At 47.2% G+C, this 18532-nt stretch overlaps 1 protein-coding gene across 2 annotated transcripts in view; it reads left to right on the top strand.

The window, feature by feature from the left end:
• Positions 1-18532, top strand: part of UBE2D2 (ubiquitin conjugating enzyme E2 D2) — a 75886-nt gene that overhangs the window by 18965 nt on the left and 38389 nt on the right. The window contains exon 1 of one of the 2 annotated variants that reach the window (XM_004586471.2): positions 9252-9925. The exons of the other annotated variant lie outside the window; for it this stretch is intronic. Within the exon in view, the coding sequence (XP_004586528.1) occupies positions 9902-9925 (24 nt within the window). The 5' untranslated portion in view covers positions 9252-9901. Of the gene's footprint in view, positions 1-9251; positions 9926-18532 lie in introns of those variants that run through there. 2 annotated transcript variants of the gene reach the window in all.

Below are 18532 nucleotides of genomic sequence, written 5' to 3'. Positions count from 1 at the left end.
TTTGGGATGTGTGTTTGTGATGATAGAGAGATGATATGAGGGAGGTCTTTGAGGTCACGGGATAGTCTGCCTCTTGCTTGTGGTACTGTTTGCAGGAATATGCACATGTGAGAAAATGACATAATGCTATATATACCCACTGTGCAAGCATCAATTTCTTGGTTTTGCTACTGTACTGTAATTATGTAAGATGTAACCACGGAGGGGAAATGAAGGAAACACTTGAATGCACTGTACTATTTTTGTGATTCTTTGTGAATCTATAGTCTCCTCTCTTATTTTTTGAAAAATAAAGATGGCGGTAGAGACCTTCCGTCCATTGGTTCACTCTCTAAACGCCCATAATGGCCAGGGACTTGGCCATACTGAAGCGAGAAGACTGGACCTTGTACTGATCTTCCACGTGGGAGGCTGAGCCCCAGTAACTTGGGTCATTGCCTTTCCCAGAGTGTGTTAGCAGGAAACTGGAGTCAGGAGCCGTGCTGGGGACTACTGGGAACAGGACCCTGCTAACTTCAGATAGGAGATGTAGGAGTCCTCAGCAACATTTAATCACCATGGCAAATGCTTGTTGAGCTTTGTGAAAAGCTTCAAAAGGTATTTGCAGAATCTTATCTTTGATAGGAGACCATTTGTTGTTAAAAAAAAAAGTTACTGTTTTTTATTTTTAATCTCATTTTTTACGTTTTTCTGAAAAGATGGTTATGCTAGGAAAGAGATGATATCAAAATCACTTTTTTTTCTTTAAAAAAATTTATTTACTTATTTGAAGGGCAGAACAAGGCGGGGTGGCACGCTTTGGCCCCAGGGGCACTCTCCACATGCCTGTGTTCTAGATGGGTCCAGGTGACCCTAGGCAGGACGCCAGGAGCCTGATGGAGGAAATGCCGGCACCGCGAGGCTGTAGCCGGGCTCAGCATGGCCCCTTTCCGCGCCATCCGCAGTATCTGTCTACTTGGCCTGACTGCCTTCCACGGGTGCCCAAAGTGTTCGGTAGCGTTGGTCACCAAGCTGCACGTGGCCGGTGGCTAGGGGCCGTCCCCGTGGCCGCTGCCACTCACAGGAAAGGTGTCAGGTGTCCCTTGCGCCACCCTGGGGACCGCGGGACTTCAGGGTCTGAGATCCCCAAACACGCCTCTCAGATGACCCTGCTGGTCCCCAGGGGCTAACTCCGCCCGGTACCGGAAGCTCTTCCCTGAGGAGGAGGAGGCTAACTCGCAAGAGCGTTAACTGAAGCGCCGCCGGACTTCGCCATTCCAGAGCAGCGCTGTTTGAGAGTAACCAAAGTTACGAGTCCTGGGCCGACAAGACTTAAACGAAATCAGCTAGAAAACAAAGTTCGGTTTAGTTAACGCCTATTATAAGGAAATTAGCAGTCACGTGATCCGGGGCGCCTGCTGGGCTTTGCTGAGCTCACGTGGCATTTTCTGTTGCCACCGGGAGGGAGGGAAAGGCAGAGGAATGCCCTAGAAATCAGTGGAGTGGTTTAGGAACCTCCGCGGAAACACAGATTTGTTTTTAGATCACCTATTTGTTGTTGGCAATAGAAGCAAATGGCGCTTCCGATTTAATCTGTAAGAGACTGGAAAACGTCAAGCAAAAAGGGAAAGGGCCGAGATGGACGGTGGCGATGTGTTAAGCCACTTGGGATGCCCACATACCACAGCCAAAGTAAGTTACAGTCCCAGCTCCTTGGCTTCGAATCTAGTTTCCTGCCAGAGCGCTGGGAAGGTGGCAGACAATAGCTCAGGTACTTGTGTTTCTGTCACCCACCCGGGAGACTGGGATGGAGCTCCCTGCCTGGCCAGTTGTTGGTATTTTGAGAGGATAAACCAGCAACCAGACTGTCTTTGTCCCTCCTTCTTCCTCTCTCCCTTCCTTTCTCTCCTTCTCTCTCATCTGCATTTCAAATAAATCAATAAATCTAAAAATATTTTTAATTAGAAGGTGGGTTAATAGTTTTTTTTAAAGATTTATTTTATTTTTATTACAAAGTCAGATATACTGAGAGGAGGAGAGATAGAGAGGAAGTGGAGCTGCCGGGATTAGAACCAGCGGCCATATGGGATCAAGGCGAGGACCTTAGCCACTAGGCCACGCTGCCGAGCCCGGTGGGTTAATACTTTTTAAAAAATGATTTATTTATTTTTATTGGAAAATCAGATATGCAGAGAGGAGGAGAGACAGAGAAAAAGATCTCTGTCTACTGGACCACAATGGCCAGAGCTGCCCTGATCTGAAGCCAGGAGCCCAGAGCTGCTTCCAGGTCCCCCATGCAGATGTAGGGTCCCAAGGCTTTGGGCTGTCCTCCACTGCTTTCCCAGCCCATAACAGGTCCCAGTGCGTGCTGGGTGAGGACTTTAGCCACCAGGCTACTGTGCTGGGCTAATGCTTTATAGAATTTTATTTGAAAGGCAGTTACATTGAGGGCAGGAAAACAAGAAAGGAATTTTCCAACTTCTGGTTTATCCAAATGGCTGCCAGATTGGACTAAGGTGAAGCTACCAGCCTGGTACTGCATCCAGGTGTCTCTTGAGTGCAGGAGCCCAAGGACTTAGGACATCTGCTGTTGCTTTCACAGGCACACACTTAGCAGCGAGCTTGATCTGAGGCAGGGCGGTGAACTGGTGCTCCTATGGGATGCTGGCATAGCCAGGTAGCTTACCCATTTGTCCCACAACACCAACCCCTTGTTTTAGTTTCAATTCATTTTGTTTATTTGAAAAGAAGAGAGTTCATTCCAACCTGCTGGGTTCACTCCCCAAGTGGTTATATCATGTTAAGGAGTCTGAATATTTGGGGAGACATTTTTATATTTTATTAGTTTTTAAATTATTTGCTTGCTGGTTCACTCCTCAAATAGCCACAAAAGCCAGAGATGAGCTGCTCCAAAGCTAGGAGCCAAACGCACAGACCTTTAATGTTCAGTTCTAGAAGGTTTGAAAGTGTATACACCTGGGTCACCTCCACCTGGAACTATATAGAACATCTGAACTACCCTAGAACATTTCCTTGGTTTCTCTTTTTAAAATATTTTAAAAATAAATTAAACTATAAAAGTTTAAATTAAAATAAAATATAAAATATTAAAATATTTATTTATTTAAAAGGCAGACTTACACAGAGAGAGAGGAGAGACAGAGAAGTCTCCAATATGTTTGTTTACTCCCCAAATGGCCTCAATAGCTACTGCTGGGACAGGCTGAAGCCAGCAACCAGGAGCTTCTTCTGGGTCTCTGTTACTGTGGTTCAGAGTCGTCATCTACTGCTTTCCCAGGTGTATTAACAAGAATCTGGTTTGGAAATGGAGCAGCCATGACTTGAACCACATATATAATGGATGCCAGCACTAGCAGGCAGTAGCTTTACTCATTAAGTCATTACGCAGGGCCATATACCTTTCTTTTTCTTCTTAAAGATTTATTTATTTTTATTACAAAGTCAGAAATACAGAGAGGAGGAGAGACAGAGAGGAAGATCTTCCGTCCGATGATTCACTCCCCAAGTGAGCACAAAGGCTGGTGCTGCGCCGATCCGAAGCCGGGGAACCAGGAACTTCTTCCGTGTCTCCCACGCGGGTATAGGGTCCCAAAGCACTGGGCCATCCTCAACTGCTTTCCCAGGCAACAGGCATGGAGCTGGATGGGAAGTGAAGCTGCCGGGATTAGAACTGGCAATCTGGGAGTAGGCACGTTCAAGGCGAGGACTTCAACTACTAGGCCATGACGCCGGGCCCGATATACCTTTCTTGACAAATCACTTTTCCCAGGATACCAGTCACTTACTGACTTCAAAGATAAAAACGTAGTTTTATTTTTGGACTGCATTCAATTGGAAACATAGAGTCTATATTCTTTGTGTCTTTCTTCCTTTGCTCAGTCTAAGCATTCGGGGCTCATCATTGCTTTGAGTGTACTGCAGCTTGTCTTTTGCTGTGAAGAGGATTTATCACTTGACTTGGGTTATGCATGACCAAGGCTGCTAGGTATATGCGTGAATGTATGTTTAACATTTTTTTTTTAGATTTATATTTTTATTGGAAAGTCAGATATACAGAGAGGAGGAGAGACAGAGAGGGAGATCTTCTGTCTACTGGTTCACTTCCCGAGTCAGTCTGAAGCCAAGAACCAGGAGCTTTTGGATCTCCCAAGCAGGGTGCAGGATCTCAAGACTTTGGGCCATCTTCTACTGTTTTCCCAGGCCGCAAGCAGGGAGCTAGGCTGGACAAGGCAGCATCACCCATTGGCATATATTTGGCATTTGTTCAGGCTAAGCTAAGCTGTAACACCCATGGATGTATACAAGAGCCAGATTGGATGTGGGAGGGGCCAGACTAGACTGCTGCACATACCAGCATGTGCAGGAACCAGGGCTGGGGGAAGGCCGGGTGGTTATTGGGGGTCACCCCCAACTAGGCTGTAATTTCTGCTCATGTACATAAAGGATGGATTTTTGAGAAGCTGGTTGGGCTAGGCCTCGACACCTATTAGTTTGCATTTGACATGGGGGTAGGGACAGAACTGATTAGGCAACTGCATTCATTAGCATGTGCATAGGACAATGTGGGTGATGGACTGAACTGGACCTCATAATAGTTGTTGCACACAAGAGTCAGGTCTAAGGTCACCCCATGAAAGGTTTCTTGAAAGACTCTCCAACTAGGGCTCGGCAGTGTGGCCTAGTGGCTAAGGTCCTCGCCTTGATCCCATATGGCTGCTGGTTCTAATCCCGGCAGCTCCACTTCCTCTCTATCTCTCCTCCTCTCAGTATATCTGACTTTGTAATAAAAATAAAATAAATCTTAAAAAAAAAAAAAAGAAAAAAAAAAAAAAAGAAAGACTCTCCAACTAGACCACTGGACTCAAACTGCAGCCATAGTGAAGATCACAGGATATGTGGTCCAACCTCAGACTTGACTGGGCCTCTTTGGTTGCTGATGCCTTTGCAGTGGACAGCATGCCAACATGCATACAGGGGACATAACAGCCAGCTCATCTAAGCCAACAGAGTATCTGGAGTGTCTTGTCAGAGAATGGAAAGTAGAACAGACTGACCAGTCTTTTGGCTGAGCTTTGCAGCAAGTATCTGGATGTGTGGATGCATTAGGGTACATCCTTGGAAAGATTTTCTCAACCCTGGAGCAATTAAACCTACAACATCTTAGGACTATCATAACCCCTCAAGTGATACCCCTTAGAACACTCTTCCCCACATATGGGTCTCTAAGATGACATCAGATGACCGTCCCTCATCCCTGGGTGCTGATGTAGTTGGGCAGAAAGGAGCAACCCCCTCCTCTACCTCCCCCCCATAGAGGAGCAAAAGAAAAGAATTAAAGCATTTGTTCCACCCTCCTTCCTTCCCTCCCTTGACCCTCCTCACCCTAACTTAGTGACCCAGATGGGCATACATCCTTCTCAACTCTGTAAACAACACTACAAATAATTTTTTAAAATATTTATTTATTTATTATTACAAAGTCAGATATACAGAGAGGAGAGACAGAGGGGAAGATCTTCCATCCGATGACTCACTCCCCAAGTGAGCCACAACAGCTGGTGCTATGCCGATCTGAAGCCGGGAACCAGGAACTTCTTCCGGGTCTCCCACGCGGGTGCAGGGTCCCAATGCATTGGGCCGTCCTCAACTGCTTTCCCAGGCCACAAGCAGGGAGCTGGATGGGAAGTGGAACTGTCAGGATTAGAACCGGTGCCCATATGGGATCCCGTAGCGGCGGAGTTCAAGGCGAGGACTTTAGCTGCTAGCCCACGCCGCTGGGCCCCACAAATAATTATTTTTTAAAGTGAACCAGCTAGGCTCAAACTAGCACCAATGTGTGATGGCAGCACTGTAGGTAGAGTTTGACCCAGGAGGACTCCAGATTTGAATTTGTTTTTTAGCTTTAACTTACATTACTATCAGCAAATGTCACTTAATTACAATGTCCTTTTTTATATGTTGCTGAATTTGTCATACTTAGGTTTTTTATTAGGACTGTGAACATGCTCATGAGGCATATTGTTTAATTCTATTTTTAAATTCATTTTTATTGGAAAGTCAGATTTACAGAGAGAAGGAGAGACAGAGAAAAAGATCTTCCATCTGCTGGTTCACTCCCCAAGTGGCTGCAATAGCCGGAACTAAGCGGATCCAAAGCCAGGAGCCAGAAACTTCTTCCAGGTCTCCCACATGGGTGCAGGATCCTAAGGCTTTGGGCTGTTCTCTACTGCTTTCCCATGCCACAAGCAGGAAGCTGGAAGGGAAGTGGAGCAGCCAGGACACAAAGTGGCGCCCATATGGGATTGCAAGGTGAGAACTTTAATCACGAGGCTATTGCACCAGGCCCCATTTCATTATTTCTGAAGTCATATTATCTGCTATGAACAAAACCATTTTTGTTTTCCTTTATTATTTTTTAAAGATTTATTTATTTTTATTACAAAGTCAAACATAGAGAGAGGAGGAGAGACAGAGAGGAAGATCTTCCGTCTGATGATTCACTCCCCAAGTGACCGTAAAGGCCAGTGCTGTGACAATCCGAAGCCAGGAACCAGGAACCTCTTCTGGGTCTCCCATGCGGGTGCAGGGTCCCAAGGCTTTGGGCTGTCCTTGACTGCCTTCCCAGCAAGCAGGGAGCTGGATGGGAAGCAGGGTTGCCTGGATTAGAACTGGTACCCGTATGGGATCCCGGGGCGTGCAAGGTGAGGACTTTAGCCATTAGGCTACTGCGCTGGGCCCACAAATTACTTTTTGGGGAGAGGTGTGTTTGGCAGCTGATAGAAAATAATCAAAAGTAAATGAGAAACTTACAAACCTCAAAAACAGACAGACCTTTACCCCTCCATAAAAATCACAAAAATATGTAATAGTGTAGTTGGGCTAGAATGTATGGCAATCCAACAAAAAGTAATACAAAACAATACCATCAAGTCATATCTGTTTTGAGATAGCAAAAATAAGTTAGTAGCACTAATTTTATCACCATCGTTAACTATATGATTGTCATAAAATGTAAAATGCCAAAAATTTTTAGTTACAGTAAATTTTTTTATACAGTCTGGGAATTATTTAATGTTATGACCATTAATCTATCTACATTATAAGGGAGGAGTCTGACCAATACAGCTAGGGAAAGGCTCTAAGAATAAGAACAGAACATTCTAGGTTATTTGGTAAGTTAAATCATTCAAATAACATTTAATATTCTCGGACTACTGAGATCAAATATCAGTGTGCCCCATAAAAAAGTCTATACTACAGTGCCAATGGACAGAAGGAACCTGAATTTAAAAAAAATTTTATTCAATTTAGTGTCCTTAAAGTCGATAAGATTTTCCCAATACCTGTGGCATAAATATTGAGCAATATTTATGAGCAAATGGGGAGGGAAGATGGTTCTTTTTGTACTTGTCACAAGAGTGAAGTTGTCTTTCCTGTGTCAACCCCTTTCCCAACATTTTTGTTTGAAAGGTTTATTTATTTTTATTGCAAAGTCAGATTTACAGAGAAGGGGAGAACAGACAGGAAGCTCTTCTGTCAACTGGTTCACTCCCAAAGTGGCTGCAACAGCTGGAGTTGAGCTGTTCCAAAACCATGAACCAGGAGCTTTTTCTGTGTCTCCCACGGTGGTGCAGGGTCCCAAGTCTTTGGGCTGTCCTTGACTGATTTTCCAGGCCACAAGCAGGGAGCTGGATTAGACCCGGCGCCCATATGGAATCCTGGAGGGTTCAAGGCAAGGACTTTAGCCGCTAGGCCACCGCGCAGGGACCTATCTTTTGTTTTGTTTTGTTTAAAGATTTATTTATTTTTATTAGAAAGACATACAGAGAGGAGGAGTGACAGAGGAAAAAGATCTTCCATATGTTGATTCACTTCCCAAGTGGCTGCAATAGCTGGAGCTGCGGCAATCTGAAGCCAGGAGCCTTTTCTGGGTCTCCCAGGGGGGGTGTAGGGTCCCAAGGCTTTGGGCTGTCCTCCACTGCTTTCCCAGGCCACAAGTAGAGCGCTGGATGGGAAGTGGGACTGCCATTATTAGAATAAATACCCATATGGGATCCTAGCGTGAGCAAGATGTGGACTTCAGCTGCTAGGCTACCGTGCCAGGCCCCAAGATCCCCCAATTTTTTTTTTTTAAAGAAGTTTATTTTCATTAGAAAGTCAGATATACAGAGAGAGAGAAAAACATCCTCTGTCTATCCAGTGATTTACTCCCCAAATGGCCACAAAGGCCGGAACTGTGCCAATCCAAAGCTAGGAGCCTGGAGCTTCTTCCAGTTCTCCCACGCGGGTGCAGGGTGCTTTGGGCCGTGCTCTACTGCTTTTCCAGGCCACAAGCAGGGAGTTGGATTATAAATATAGTAGCCTCGACAGGAGTTAGCGTCTATATGGATCCTGGCACTTGACGGGGGAGGATTAGCCAAACCAGGTATTACATGTGCTGATTGCATGTCTGTTTCTTGGAGCAAGTATGTTACTTTTCTAATGCACAAGCCTTTAGGAAGGAAAAAAAAAAACACCTTACCAGTGGCCATTTTTGTACCTCTCCCCCCTTGGTTAAAAATAAAGTATGTGTGTGTGTATGCAATGTCCCTCTTCATCCGCAACTGGATAACAGGTTTTCCTCACCAGGCCTGCGTTGGTTCAGCAAAGTGAGTAGGAGCTTCGCCCGCCTCTCACCGCTGTGTGACTGTGGCAAGATTCTTCCCTTTTCTCCCTGGAAAAGATGCTTTACTATTCCGTGACAAGTGTCCACAGCTAGCTTCCGAGCACCTGTCTAGATCTGGCGCCCCAGTGTTTCTCCAGAAAAGTAACTCCTCACATGCCAGGATCTGCATTAGGAGGGTGTTTTTTTTTTTTTTTAAGTGGGGAGCACAGGGTGAGGTGTTGTGAGGTGACTACTCACACCCTGGCTGAGTGAGGCCAGGGCAGCTCCTCCCAGGCGGCTACCATACAGCTCCAGCAAGGGGATCTGCCTGGACCCCTTTCAAAGCCTTCAAGACAAGTCCTAGTTCTGTCACTGGCTGTTTGACCTTGGGCAAGTCCCTTCCTCCCTTAGGTGCCCTGCAACCGGCCTAAACGCCTCTTCCTGGCACTAATGGCGATTCAGCAAGCCTCTGCGCGCTGTAGACATTTATCCATCTTCAGGCAGCCACGCGCGTGGGGTACTAGGCGCTGGGGATTTTAGGGTCGCTGCGCGGGAGCGTCGAAAACCCGCGCCTCGCCTCTCGCGAGATTTCCTCTGGCAGCGCTTCGCAGCGTCATCCCCCCCCCCCCACCTCCTCAGCGGCCGCGGCGGCCACAGCGACGGCGCGTACGCGGCTCGCAGGGGCGGCCCGTATCCCTCCGCCGCCCGAGCGGCCCGGCCCTCCCTCTCCCGACCCGCCAATCCCCGCGCCTCCCGACCTGCCCCTCGGCCTGGGCCCACCCCGCGCTCCGGCGGCCCCACCCCGGCGGCGCCGCCCGCCCGCCCGCCCGCGCGTCCCTCGGTCCACCTGCAACCCGCTGGAAGGCAGAGCAATCCCTCCGGCTGTCCCAGCGAGAGGCGCCCGCCGCGCCCGAGGCCTTGGGCTCTTGCTCCCCGGCGGAGGGATCCGCGGCGGCGGCGGAGGAGGCGGCGCCGAGCCGGGGAGGAAGAGGCAGCTACGGCGGCGGCGGCGGCGGCGACTGGGGCGGCAGCGCATAAAGGGGGCCGCCGCCGGGTGATGCGGTGACCGCTGCGGCAGGCCCAGCAGCTGAGTGGGCCCCGCGGCCCGCAGCCTACCCCGCCGGACCCGGGCCCCTCCTTCCCCCGTTCTCTCCTGCCGACCCGCGATCCCGAGGCGCCTTCAGGCCCCCTCGTCCCTTCCCCGTCCCTCCCCCGCCCCGTCCCTGCCCGGGGGGCTACCGCCACCCGCCTCCCACCATGGCTCTGAAGAGAATCCACAAGGTAAGGCGCCCGAGGTCGGCTGCCGGGGCACGGGCCGCGGGGACGGGCCAGCCGAGCCATCTGCGGCCTGCACTTGCCAGCCGTCTCGCCTCGGCCGGGCTTGCGAGGCGCAGATCCCGGGTCGGCTGCCGGCGCTGGCCCCGCGGGGCGGCCTTCACACCCCACTCCCAGTGATGGCGCCCGTGGAGGCCCCGGCGCGCAGAGCCTGCGTTTAGGCCGGAGGTGCTCTCGCCCCCCGAGGATTCCTCCCCGGCCGCTTTCCCAGGCCCGCGTGGTGTTGAAGTCTCAGGGCCTCGGTCCAGCCTGGTACTGCTGAGCGGAGGACCATTGTCCGGTCAGCCCGGGGGGTGGGGGTGGGGGGAGAGGCTGGGCGTTAGGCGGCCCCTTCGACAGAGGTCGAAAGAACTCCTTGCCCCATCTCTGCTCTCTCTGGCCCCTCACCTGCCCCAGTTCTCTCGGCAGAACCCTTCGAGCTCGGGCGCAAGTCGAGGGCAGCTGGAAGATGCCGTTTTGCCCCATCCTCAACTCTTTTCTTGAGTTCACATATCCTCCTTGGGTCGCTGCACCCAGCTAGTCCAGGAGCTGATAGAATGGGAGTTCATAAGGAAAAAAACTGATCCTGACCAGGGAGGAGAGAAATAAAGGGAGTACCGTATTTCATCCTTGAGGTTCCCATATGTAGTCAGCAGCTTAGCACTTGAGTTTTGTACAGTTGGGTCTGATAGAAAATTGGCAAGGGCAGCAAGAAGTCATTTCAGAAATCTCAGCATAGGAAACCGCTGGAGAAATTACACAAAGATTCCTTTCATTCCCTTGGCAGAATAGGCTCTGAGGTTGAAATTAGGTGATATGATCATTTGGTCAGGAGACCCTTTTAATCGAGGACGAGTTTTACTAACTATTATGTTAAGAAGCACTTTGCTCTTTAACAAGGAGGGTTATTTAGTTGTCCCTAAAGGAGATTTCCCTTAATACAGCCTCTGGAGTATGGGCTTGGCCTAAAATGTAGCTTCTTCCCAATACTGGAACCTCTCAGTGCAGTTTAGGATCATGTTTTTTCTTAAAAGTGGGCAGATAACACTGGCAGTTTTTGTTTGGAGTTCCACTTGGCTTCTCAGATTGGCTGCTGAGGGAGAAGTAGGTGCTGGGATCTTTATCCTGAAGGGTGGTGGTGATGAAGCAAGAGGAAGAGAAGCAGTTTTCCTGTTGCTTGAGAGAAGTCAAAGTGCAGGTTCAATCACCTCAGTTCAGCAGTTGGTTTCATTTCATTCTTGATCAAAAACCTTTGGACTGAAATCAGTCCCTTGTTTAAATTAGGTTGGATCCTTAGCAACTTTTTTTTTTTTAACTTTCAATTTCTAACAAATGACTAATGGTGAAATTTAGAGTAAATCTTGTAATAAGATGCAGCAGAGTAGATATTGAAAGAAGCTTGACTCCAAGGCAGGGGACTCCTGGAGTGCCAGCTGGGAGCAGGAGCACACTGAGCAGTATCCACCTCCACCCAAGGAAAGTGTTTCTGGAAAAGTATTATAAGGCTCTGCCAACATTTACCTGGGGTGTTATCAACTTGACACCTGGTATCTACCTGAAGGAGAAAGCTCTTATTTTAAAACCTAAAGAGGGAGAGAGGATGAGTACAATTTGTGATACCTCACAGATCCAGAAATGTAGCCTTTTAATTTCTTTCTTGCCATTTGATTGTTATAGGTACTTGTTTAAATAGGAAAATAGGAGTATGATTCACAAGGTACATTTTAATCTTCTAGTAATAATAATAGGCACTGGTAAGATTTATTTTGAGTTACTGCATATTTTCTAGAACTTGACTTTTTTTCTGAAATATACCATTTATTTATTTACTTATTTATTTATATTTATTTATTTGTATTGGAGCGTCACATTTACAGAGAGAAGGAGATATTGAGGGAAAGATCTATCCACTGGTTCACTCTGTGAGTGAAGGCAATGGTCGGCCAGAGCTGAGCTGATCTGAAGTCAGGAACCAGTAGCTTCTTCTGGGTCTCTCGTACAAGTGCAAGGTCCCAAGGCTTTGGTCCATCCTCTGCTGCTTTCCCAGGCTGTAAGAAGGGAGCTGGATGGGAAATGGAGCAGCTGGGACATGACAGGCGTCCATATGGGATCCCAGAGGTTGCAAGGCAAGGATTTAGCCACTAGGCCACTGTACCGGGCCCCCTTAATTTTTTAAAATAAGAAAATAAAGTTTGGAAATGATAATTTGAACTTTTAAATTTGTTAACTTCTATTTTCCCTCTGGATTATAACCTGAAGCCATCCTATTTTGTCTGAAACTATCAGGAATTTGAGAACTGGAATTTATTTTTGGTATACCAGCCACAAAGATTTGGAAAGCAAAATGGAGTACTTTCAAATTTCAGTATGATACCAATTTTAAGTTGAATGATATACTTACTAAGTGCAGGTAAAACCAGCTCTTTCGGGTCCAGCATGGTGGCCTAGCGGCTAAAATCCTTGCTTTACACATGCTGGGATCCCATATGGGTGCTGGTTCTAATCCCACTGGTCCTGATTCCCATCCAGCCCCTGGCTTGTGGCCTGGGAAAACAGTCGAGGATGTCCCAAAGCCGTGGGACCCTGCATCCACGTGGGAGACCTGGAGGAGGAAGCTCCTGGCTTCAGATTGGTTCAACTCTGGCCATTGTGGGAGTGAATCAGCAGATGGAAGATCTTTCTCTCTGTCTCTTCTCTCTGTATATCTGACTTTCCAATAAAAACCAAAAAAAAAAAAACAAAAAAAAAAAACCACCCCAAACCAACATTCCTTTCTTACCCTTTAGTTCTTGATATCCCAGAAGTCTTGCTTGGCTTAGAAAATTGATCTTGGGGCACAATAACCTAGTGGCTAAGGTTCTCACCTTGCATCCACCGGAATCCTGGCTGTTCCACTCTCCTTCTGGCTCCCTGCTGGTGGTGTGGGAAAGCCGTCAAGGATGGCCCAAAGCCTTGGGACCCTGCACCCATGTTGGAGACCTATAGGAGGAAGCTCCTGGCTTCAGATCAGCTCAGCTCTGCTCCAGCCATTGCAGCCCCTTAGGAAGTGAACCTGAAGATCTTTTTGTCTTTCTCTGTAAATCTGCCTTTCCAATAAAAATCAATTTTAAAAGAAAAAGAAAACTGATCTTGGTCAGTTGGCCTTTGTGATCATCTTAAAAAATCTGCTGAAATACCTTCTCAACTTTTGTTGTCATGAACTGCTGCATCTAGGCTCTTATAACATTTTTCTAAGAACTCATTTTACATGTTGGTATCTTTAGGAATTCAGTAAGAAAGATTTACTTATTTCAAAGGTAGAGTGACAGAGAGAGAGCTCTTCCATCTACTGGTTCACTCCCCTTGTTTCTTTGACAGGGATTCTACATGTGTCTGTGAATTTGGCAGTCTTTTAAATGCCATGTCTCTTTTTGGAAAATGCGTTTGGTGGACTTCATTTTGATATACGTCTTAGTCTTCTGACTTCGCTCAGTAGAGTGAGCAAAGAGGGTCATCATGAACATGCAATACAGTTGAGAGCAGGGGTTGGGCTCCTCTGGGGTGGTTTGTATCTACACCCAGAGATCCCAGCCACTCACATTTTGAGGTTTTCTGTCGACTTGATACCTCTCCAGCTTTGGTTCTGATGCTCTGAGCTCCTGCTGCCAGCAGCACCACCCTCTTTTCCAGTTGGCTGCGTCTCATCTGTTGTGGGCTAAGAAACCAGATCACGGAGCTTATTAAAATTGTGTCTAAAATAAGATCCAGTAGGCTCTGTGGAAAGGGCCTCATGTGTTCCGTGAACTGTGTGGTCTCTGGCTGATTGGAGACTTTTTGACTGGTTTCCTGTTTTTCTTTTGACTTTTGTAATACAGATACAGAAGCCTCTGTTTTTCAAGTAGCAGCATATTGAAATACAAGGTTAATTTCTGTTTTTTTAAATTATTTTTTTACTTCTTTGGAAAGTAGAGTTACAGAGAGAAGAGGACAGGTAGAGAGATAGCTTTCATGTGTAGGTTCATCCCCAAAAAGCTGCATTGACTGGGGCTGGGCCAGACCAGAGCCTGGAGCCTAGACGAGCTTCCACGGCTCTCACTTGGATGAAGGGGACCAAGGACTTGGTCCGTCTTCCCCTGCTTTTTCACAGGATCGGAAGTGTAAAGCCCTGCTCCTTATATTTTTATGAAGGATAAAAGACTAAAGTTAGTATTCGATAGTAACTTTTTAGATTTTTAATAGTTATTAAAAAATAAATAGTTACTATTTTTGTTGAAGCGTCAGATATACCAAGAGGAGGAGAGACCAGAAAGGTCCGTCTGCTGATCACTTTCCCAGTTAGCTGCAGTGGCCATAGCTGAGCTGATTTGAAGCCAGGAACCTGGAGGTCCTTCTGGTCTCCCATGCATGTGCAGGGTTCCAAGGCTTTGGACTATCCTCTACTACTCTGCCAGGTCGCAAGCAGGTGGCTCAATGGGAAGTGGAGCAGTGGGGATACAAACCACTGGCCATATGGAATCTGGCGTGTGTAAGGCAAGGACTCTAGCCACTAGGCTACAATAGGCTGCAGCACTGGGCCCAGTAGCTGCTGCTTCTTTTTTTTTATTTTTATTACAAAGTCAGATATACAGAGAGGAAGATCTTCCATCCAATGATTCACTCCCTAAGTGAGCACAATGGCCAGTGCTGCGCTGATCCGAAGCCAGGAACCAGGAACCTCTTCCAGGTCTCCCACGTGGGTGCAGGGTCCCAAATCTTTGGGCCGTCCTCGACTGCTTTCCCAGGCCACAAGCCGGGAGCTGGATGGGAAGTGGAGGTGCCAGGATTAGAACCGGCGCCCACAATCTGGGAATGGGTGTGGCCTAGAAGGGAAATAGTGGGCACCTCCCTCGGGGTTACCACTCTCACTGGACAGCACAAAAACCAGGACAGGGGCGTGGGTGGCTAGACAGAAAGGCACCTGCCAGTAGGTGTATGGGCTGAATAATCGTAGGTTGGTTGGATTGAACTAGACTTCAATGCCCATTGACATGTGTGAGAGCTAAATGGGATGTGGGACAGACTGGACAAGCCTGTGGTACTGGCAAGCATGGGAACCAGGGTAGGGGGCAGAAGTGGTGGGGGTTATGGGGAGTCGCCCCAACTAGGCTGCAGCTCCAACTGGTTTGCGTGAGGACCGAGTATGAAGTGGGTAGGATCGAGCTGGACTACAACACCCGTTGGTTCACGAGGAAGACCGGGATGGAAACAGAACGGACCCAGCAATCGCAACGACCAGCATGTGCATAAGCTGATTGGTGTGACGGACGGTGTTGGACTCTGTACTAGCAAACTCATGCAAGAATCAGGTCTGGGATCATCCCAGATGAAGTTTCTTTGGAGATTCCTCCAACTGAACTGCTGATTTTAGAACCCCAACAATGAAGAGACTGTCAGCCAGTGGACTCTGAATAGGTTTCATTGCGATTGGAACTGCGAGATTGGCAGCAATCTAGAACTGATGAACTATCAAAACTGTTTGAGCAGGACCCTCGGAGCATGCCTCCCGTTGGGGATCTGAGATGGGTGGGAGGTAGGGTGGGGCTTTTCCCTTTGTTTCTCCCCTGACCCCAGATACAGGAAAACATGATAATATTAGTGTGGAAACAATGGTATTACCCATTTACACCCTGTAGCCCTTGACCCTTTGTACCCTAATCAACTAAGTAAGATTATTTAAAAAAAGGGGGGCGCATAGCGGCATGGCCTAGTGGCTAAAGTCCTCGCCTTGAATGCCCCGGGATCCCATATGGGCGCCAGTTCTAATCCCGGTGGCCCTGCTTCCCATCCAGCTCCCTGCCTGTGGCCTGGGAAAGCAGTCGAGGACGGCCCAAAGATTTGGGACCCTGCACCCGCATGGGAGACCCAGAAGAGGTCCCCGGCTTCGGATCTGCACAGCACCAGCCGTTGTGGTCACTTGGGGAGTGAATCATCGGCCGGAAGATCTTCCTCTCTGTCTCTCCTCCTCTCTGTATATCCAACTTTGTAATAAAAATAAATAAATCTTAAAAAAAAAAAAAAAAAAGATCCGGTGCCCATATGGGATCCCAGCGCGTTCAAGGCGAGGACTTTAGCTGCTAGGCCATGCCGCCGAGCCCAGAAGCTTCTTTTTTAAAGCATTAATAGGGATATAGGCATTTTAATGGTATGCTGCTATTTGTACATAAAAATTGGTATGGATAACTTTAAGGCAAAATAATGTGAGACTCATCCCCCTATTTCTATGATAAATATTTCATATTTTTTTGTTTTTATTTGAATGACAAATTGACAGAGATACAGAGAGATATCTCATCTTCTGGTTCACTTCCCAGATAGTCAAAATGGCTGGAACTAGGCCAGTCTGGAGCAAGGAGCCTATAGCTTCCTCCTGGTCCCCCACGTGGGTGCGAGGGCACAAGAACTTGGGCCGTCTTCTGCTTTCTCAGACCACAAGCCGGGAGTTGGATGCCCACATAGGGTGTTGCACTGCAGATGGTGACTTAGCCTGCTGTGCAGTAAAATTCTCAGTTAAAATAAAGATTGTATATTCTGATGCCTTCAGAGAGCAGACAGTAACTGGAGAAGGAAAATTGATGTGCTATTAGAGAAGGACAACTATTAGCCATCTCCTTTCAAGGATTGCCATTGCCAAGATCTGTGGATCCAGTGTTAGTCACCAGGGTTCCTCACCCCCTTTTCTTAGGAAACTCAACAACCCAGATTTTTGGCAACCTGTTAATTTCAAAACAAAGCCACATATAGTTTATGGTAGGCACCAGTTTAATACATGCATTAGGAATAACGGAAGATTGAGGTCCCTGAAGTAATTGGAACAGTGAAAATATTAAATCATGTAAAGTTAAGTTGGTAATTAAGGTAGATAATAGAAAGCAAAATTTAAAAAATAAGTTTAGGGCCTGGCGGCATGGCCTAGCAGCTGAAGTCCTTGCTTGAACACGCTGGGATCCCTTGTGGGCTCCCGTTCTAATCCTGCCAGCCCCACTTCCTATCCAGCTCTTTGCTTGTGGCCTGGGAAAGCAGTCGAGGACAGCCCAACACCTTGGGACCCTGCACCCACATGGGAGACCTGGAGGAGGTTTCTGGCTCCTGGCTTCGGATTGTCACAGCACTGACCGTTGAGGTCATTTGGGAAGTGAATCATTGGATGGAAGATCTTCCTCTCTCTCTCCTACTCTGTATATCTGATTTGGCAATAAAAAATAAATAAATTAAGAAAACATTTAGGGCCTGGCGGCATGGTCTAGCGGCTAAAGTCCTCACCTTGAACGCCCCGGGATCACACATGGGTGCCGGTTCTAATCCCGGCACCTCCACTTCCCATCCAGCTCCCTGTTTGTGGCCTGGGAAAGCAGTTGAGGACGGCCCAAACCTTTGGGACCCTGCACCCATGTGGGAGACCCGGAAGAGGTTCCTGGTTCCCAGCTTCGGATTGGTGCAGCACCGGCCGTTGTGGCTCACTTGGGGAGTGAATCATGGGATGGAAGATCTTCCTCTCTGTCTCTCCTCTCTGTATATCCAGCTTTCCAATAATAATAATAAATCTTTAAAAAAATAAAAAAGAAACATGGGTGAGAGGATTGTTTCCAATCTTCCTTTCTGTTCTTCCTTTTTTTGGGAAAGGGGAGACAGGTCTAACCACACTAGGACCCAAGGATGTGAAATGGACCTTCAGTGTCATCTTAGGGTCCTTGTTGCGGAGCATGTTCCGAGGGTACTGCTTAAGTGGTTTCAGTAGTTCTGAGATGCTGTTGATTTTATTAATTCCAGGTTATCTTTCTTTCAAATAAATAAAGCAAATATTTAGAAAACAGTTTAGTACAAGCATGGTACCGTATGCTATATTGATATTATTAAACATTGGAATTGGCTGAAGTCTTACTGGAATAATTATATAAATTAGCAAATAATCCTGTGGACTACTGGGAATTTAATGTAATGGCTGGTTGATTGTACATGGTTGTTCAAATCATTTCTCTTGGAAAGTAGAACGAGGACAAGCTTCTCTGTCTGGAGTTGCTTTTTGTTTTTTTCTTCTCCCATTCCGTTAGTAAAGGATTCTCAGCTTTACAAAGCTGACACAATTGGGAAATTTGATGGCTCTGTAGTTGTCTCCCAGTGTGATTTACTGTACTGTAGACTAACGAGGAGTTTCTGACAAGGTCCAGTTCTGCGTATTACAGTTCAATGAGACAAGGCTGCTAAAATATCTGAGGCAGTTCTCGGGGTGGGACTATCTGACTCAAGCTTGCTGCTGCCAGGAACCCCCGCTGCTGCATCCTGGAAGCACAAAGCACAGTTACTTTCTCTAGAGAAAAAGTTGGTATGGTTCTTGGGCTAACCTTCAAAACCATAGGGAACAGCACATGTCAGGGCTGCTGCCTGAGAAGACCCTGTGACTTAACAGATAAAATGGGCTGGATTAGGAATCTGAATTTCTTGACTGTGTTTTTCTGGCAGGCCAAATACTACTTTTTCATAGTTGTTACATATGTAAAAGGGAATGTAGCCTTTTTTCTTTTGTTGAAAAGTTTGGGTTTTTTAACATGCAGTGGAATC

This window comes from Ochotona princeps, chromosome 19 (genome assembly GCF_030435755.1).
Source record: "Ochotona princeps isolate mOchPri1 chromosome 19, mOchPri1.hap1, whole genome shotgun sequence".
Taxonomy (NCBI): domain Eukaryota; kingdom Metazoa; phylum Chordata; class Mammalia; order Lagomorpha; family Ochotonidae; genus Ochotona; species Ochotona princeps.
Note: the sequence above shows the minus strand (reverse complement) of the source record. Positions and strands in the feature narration are given on the sequence as shown.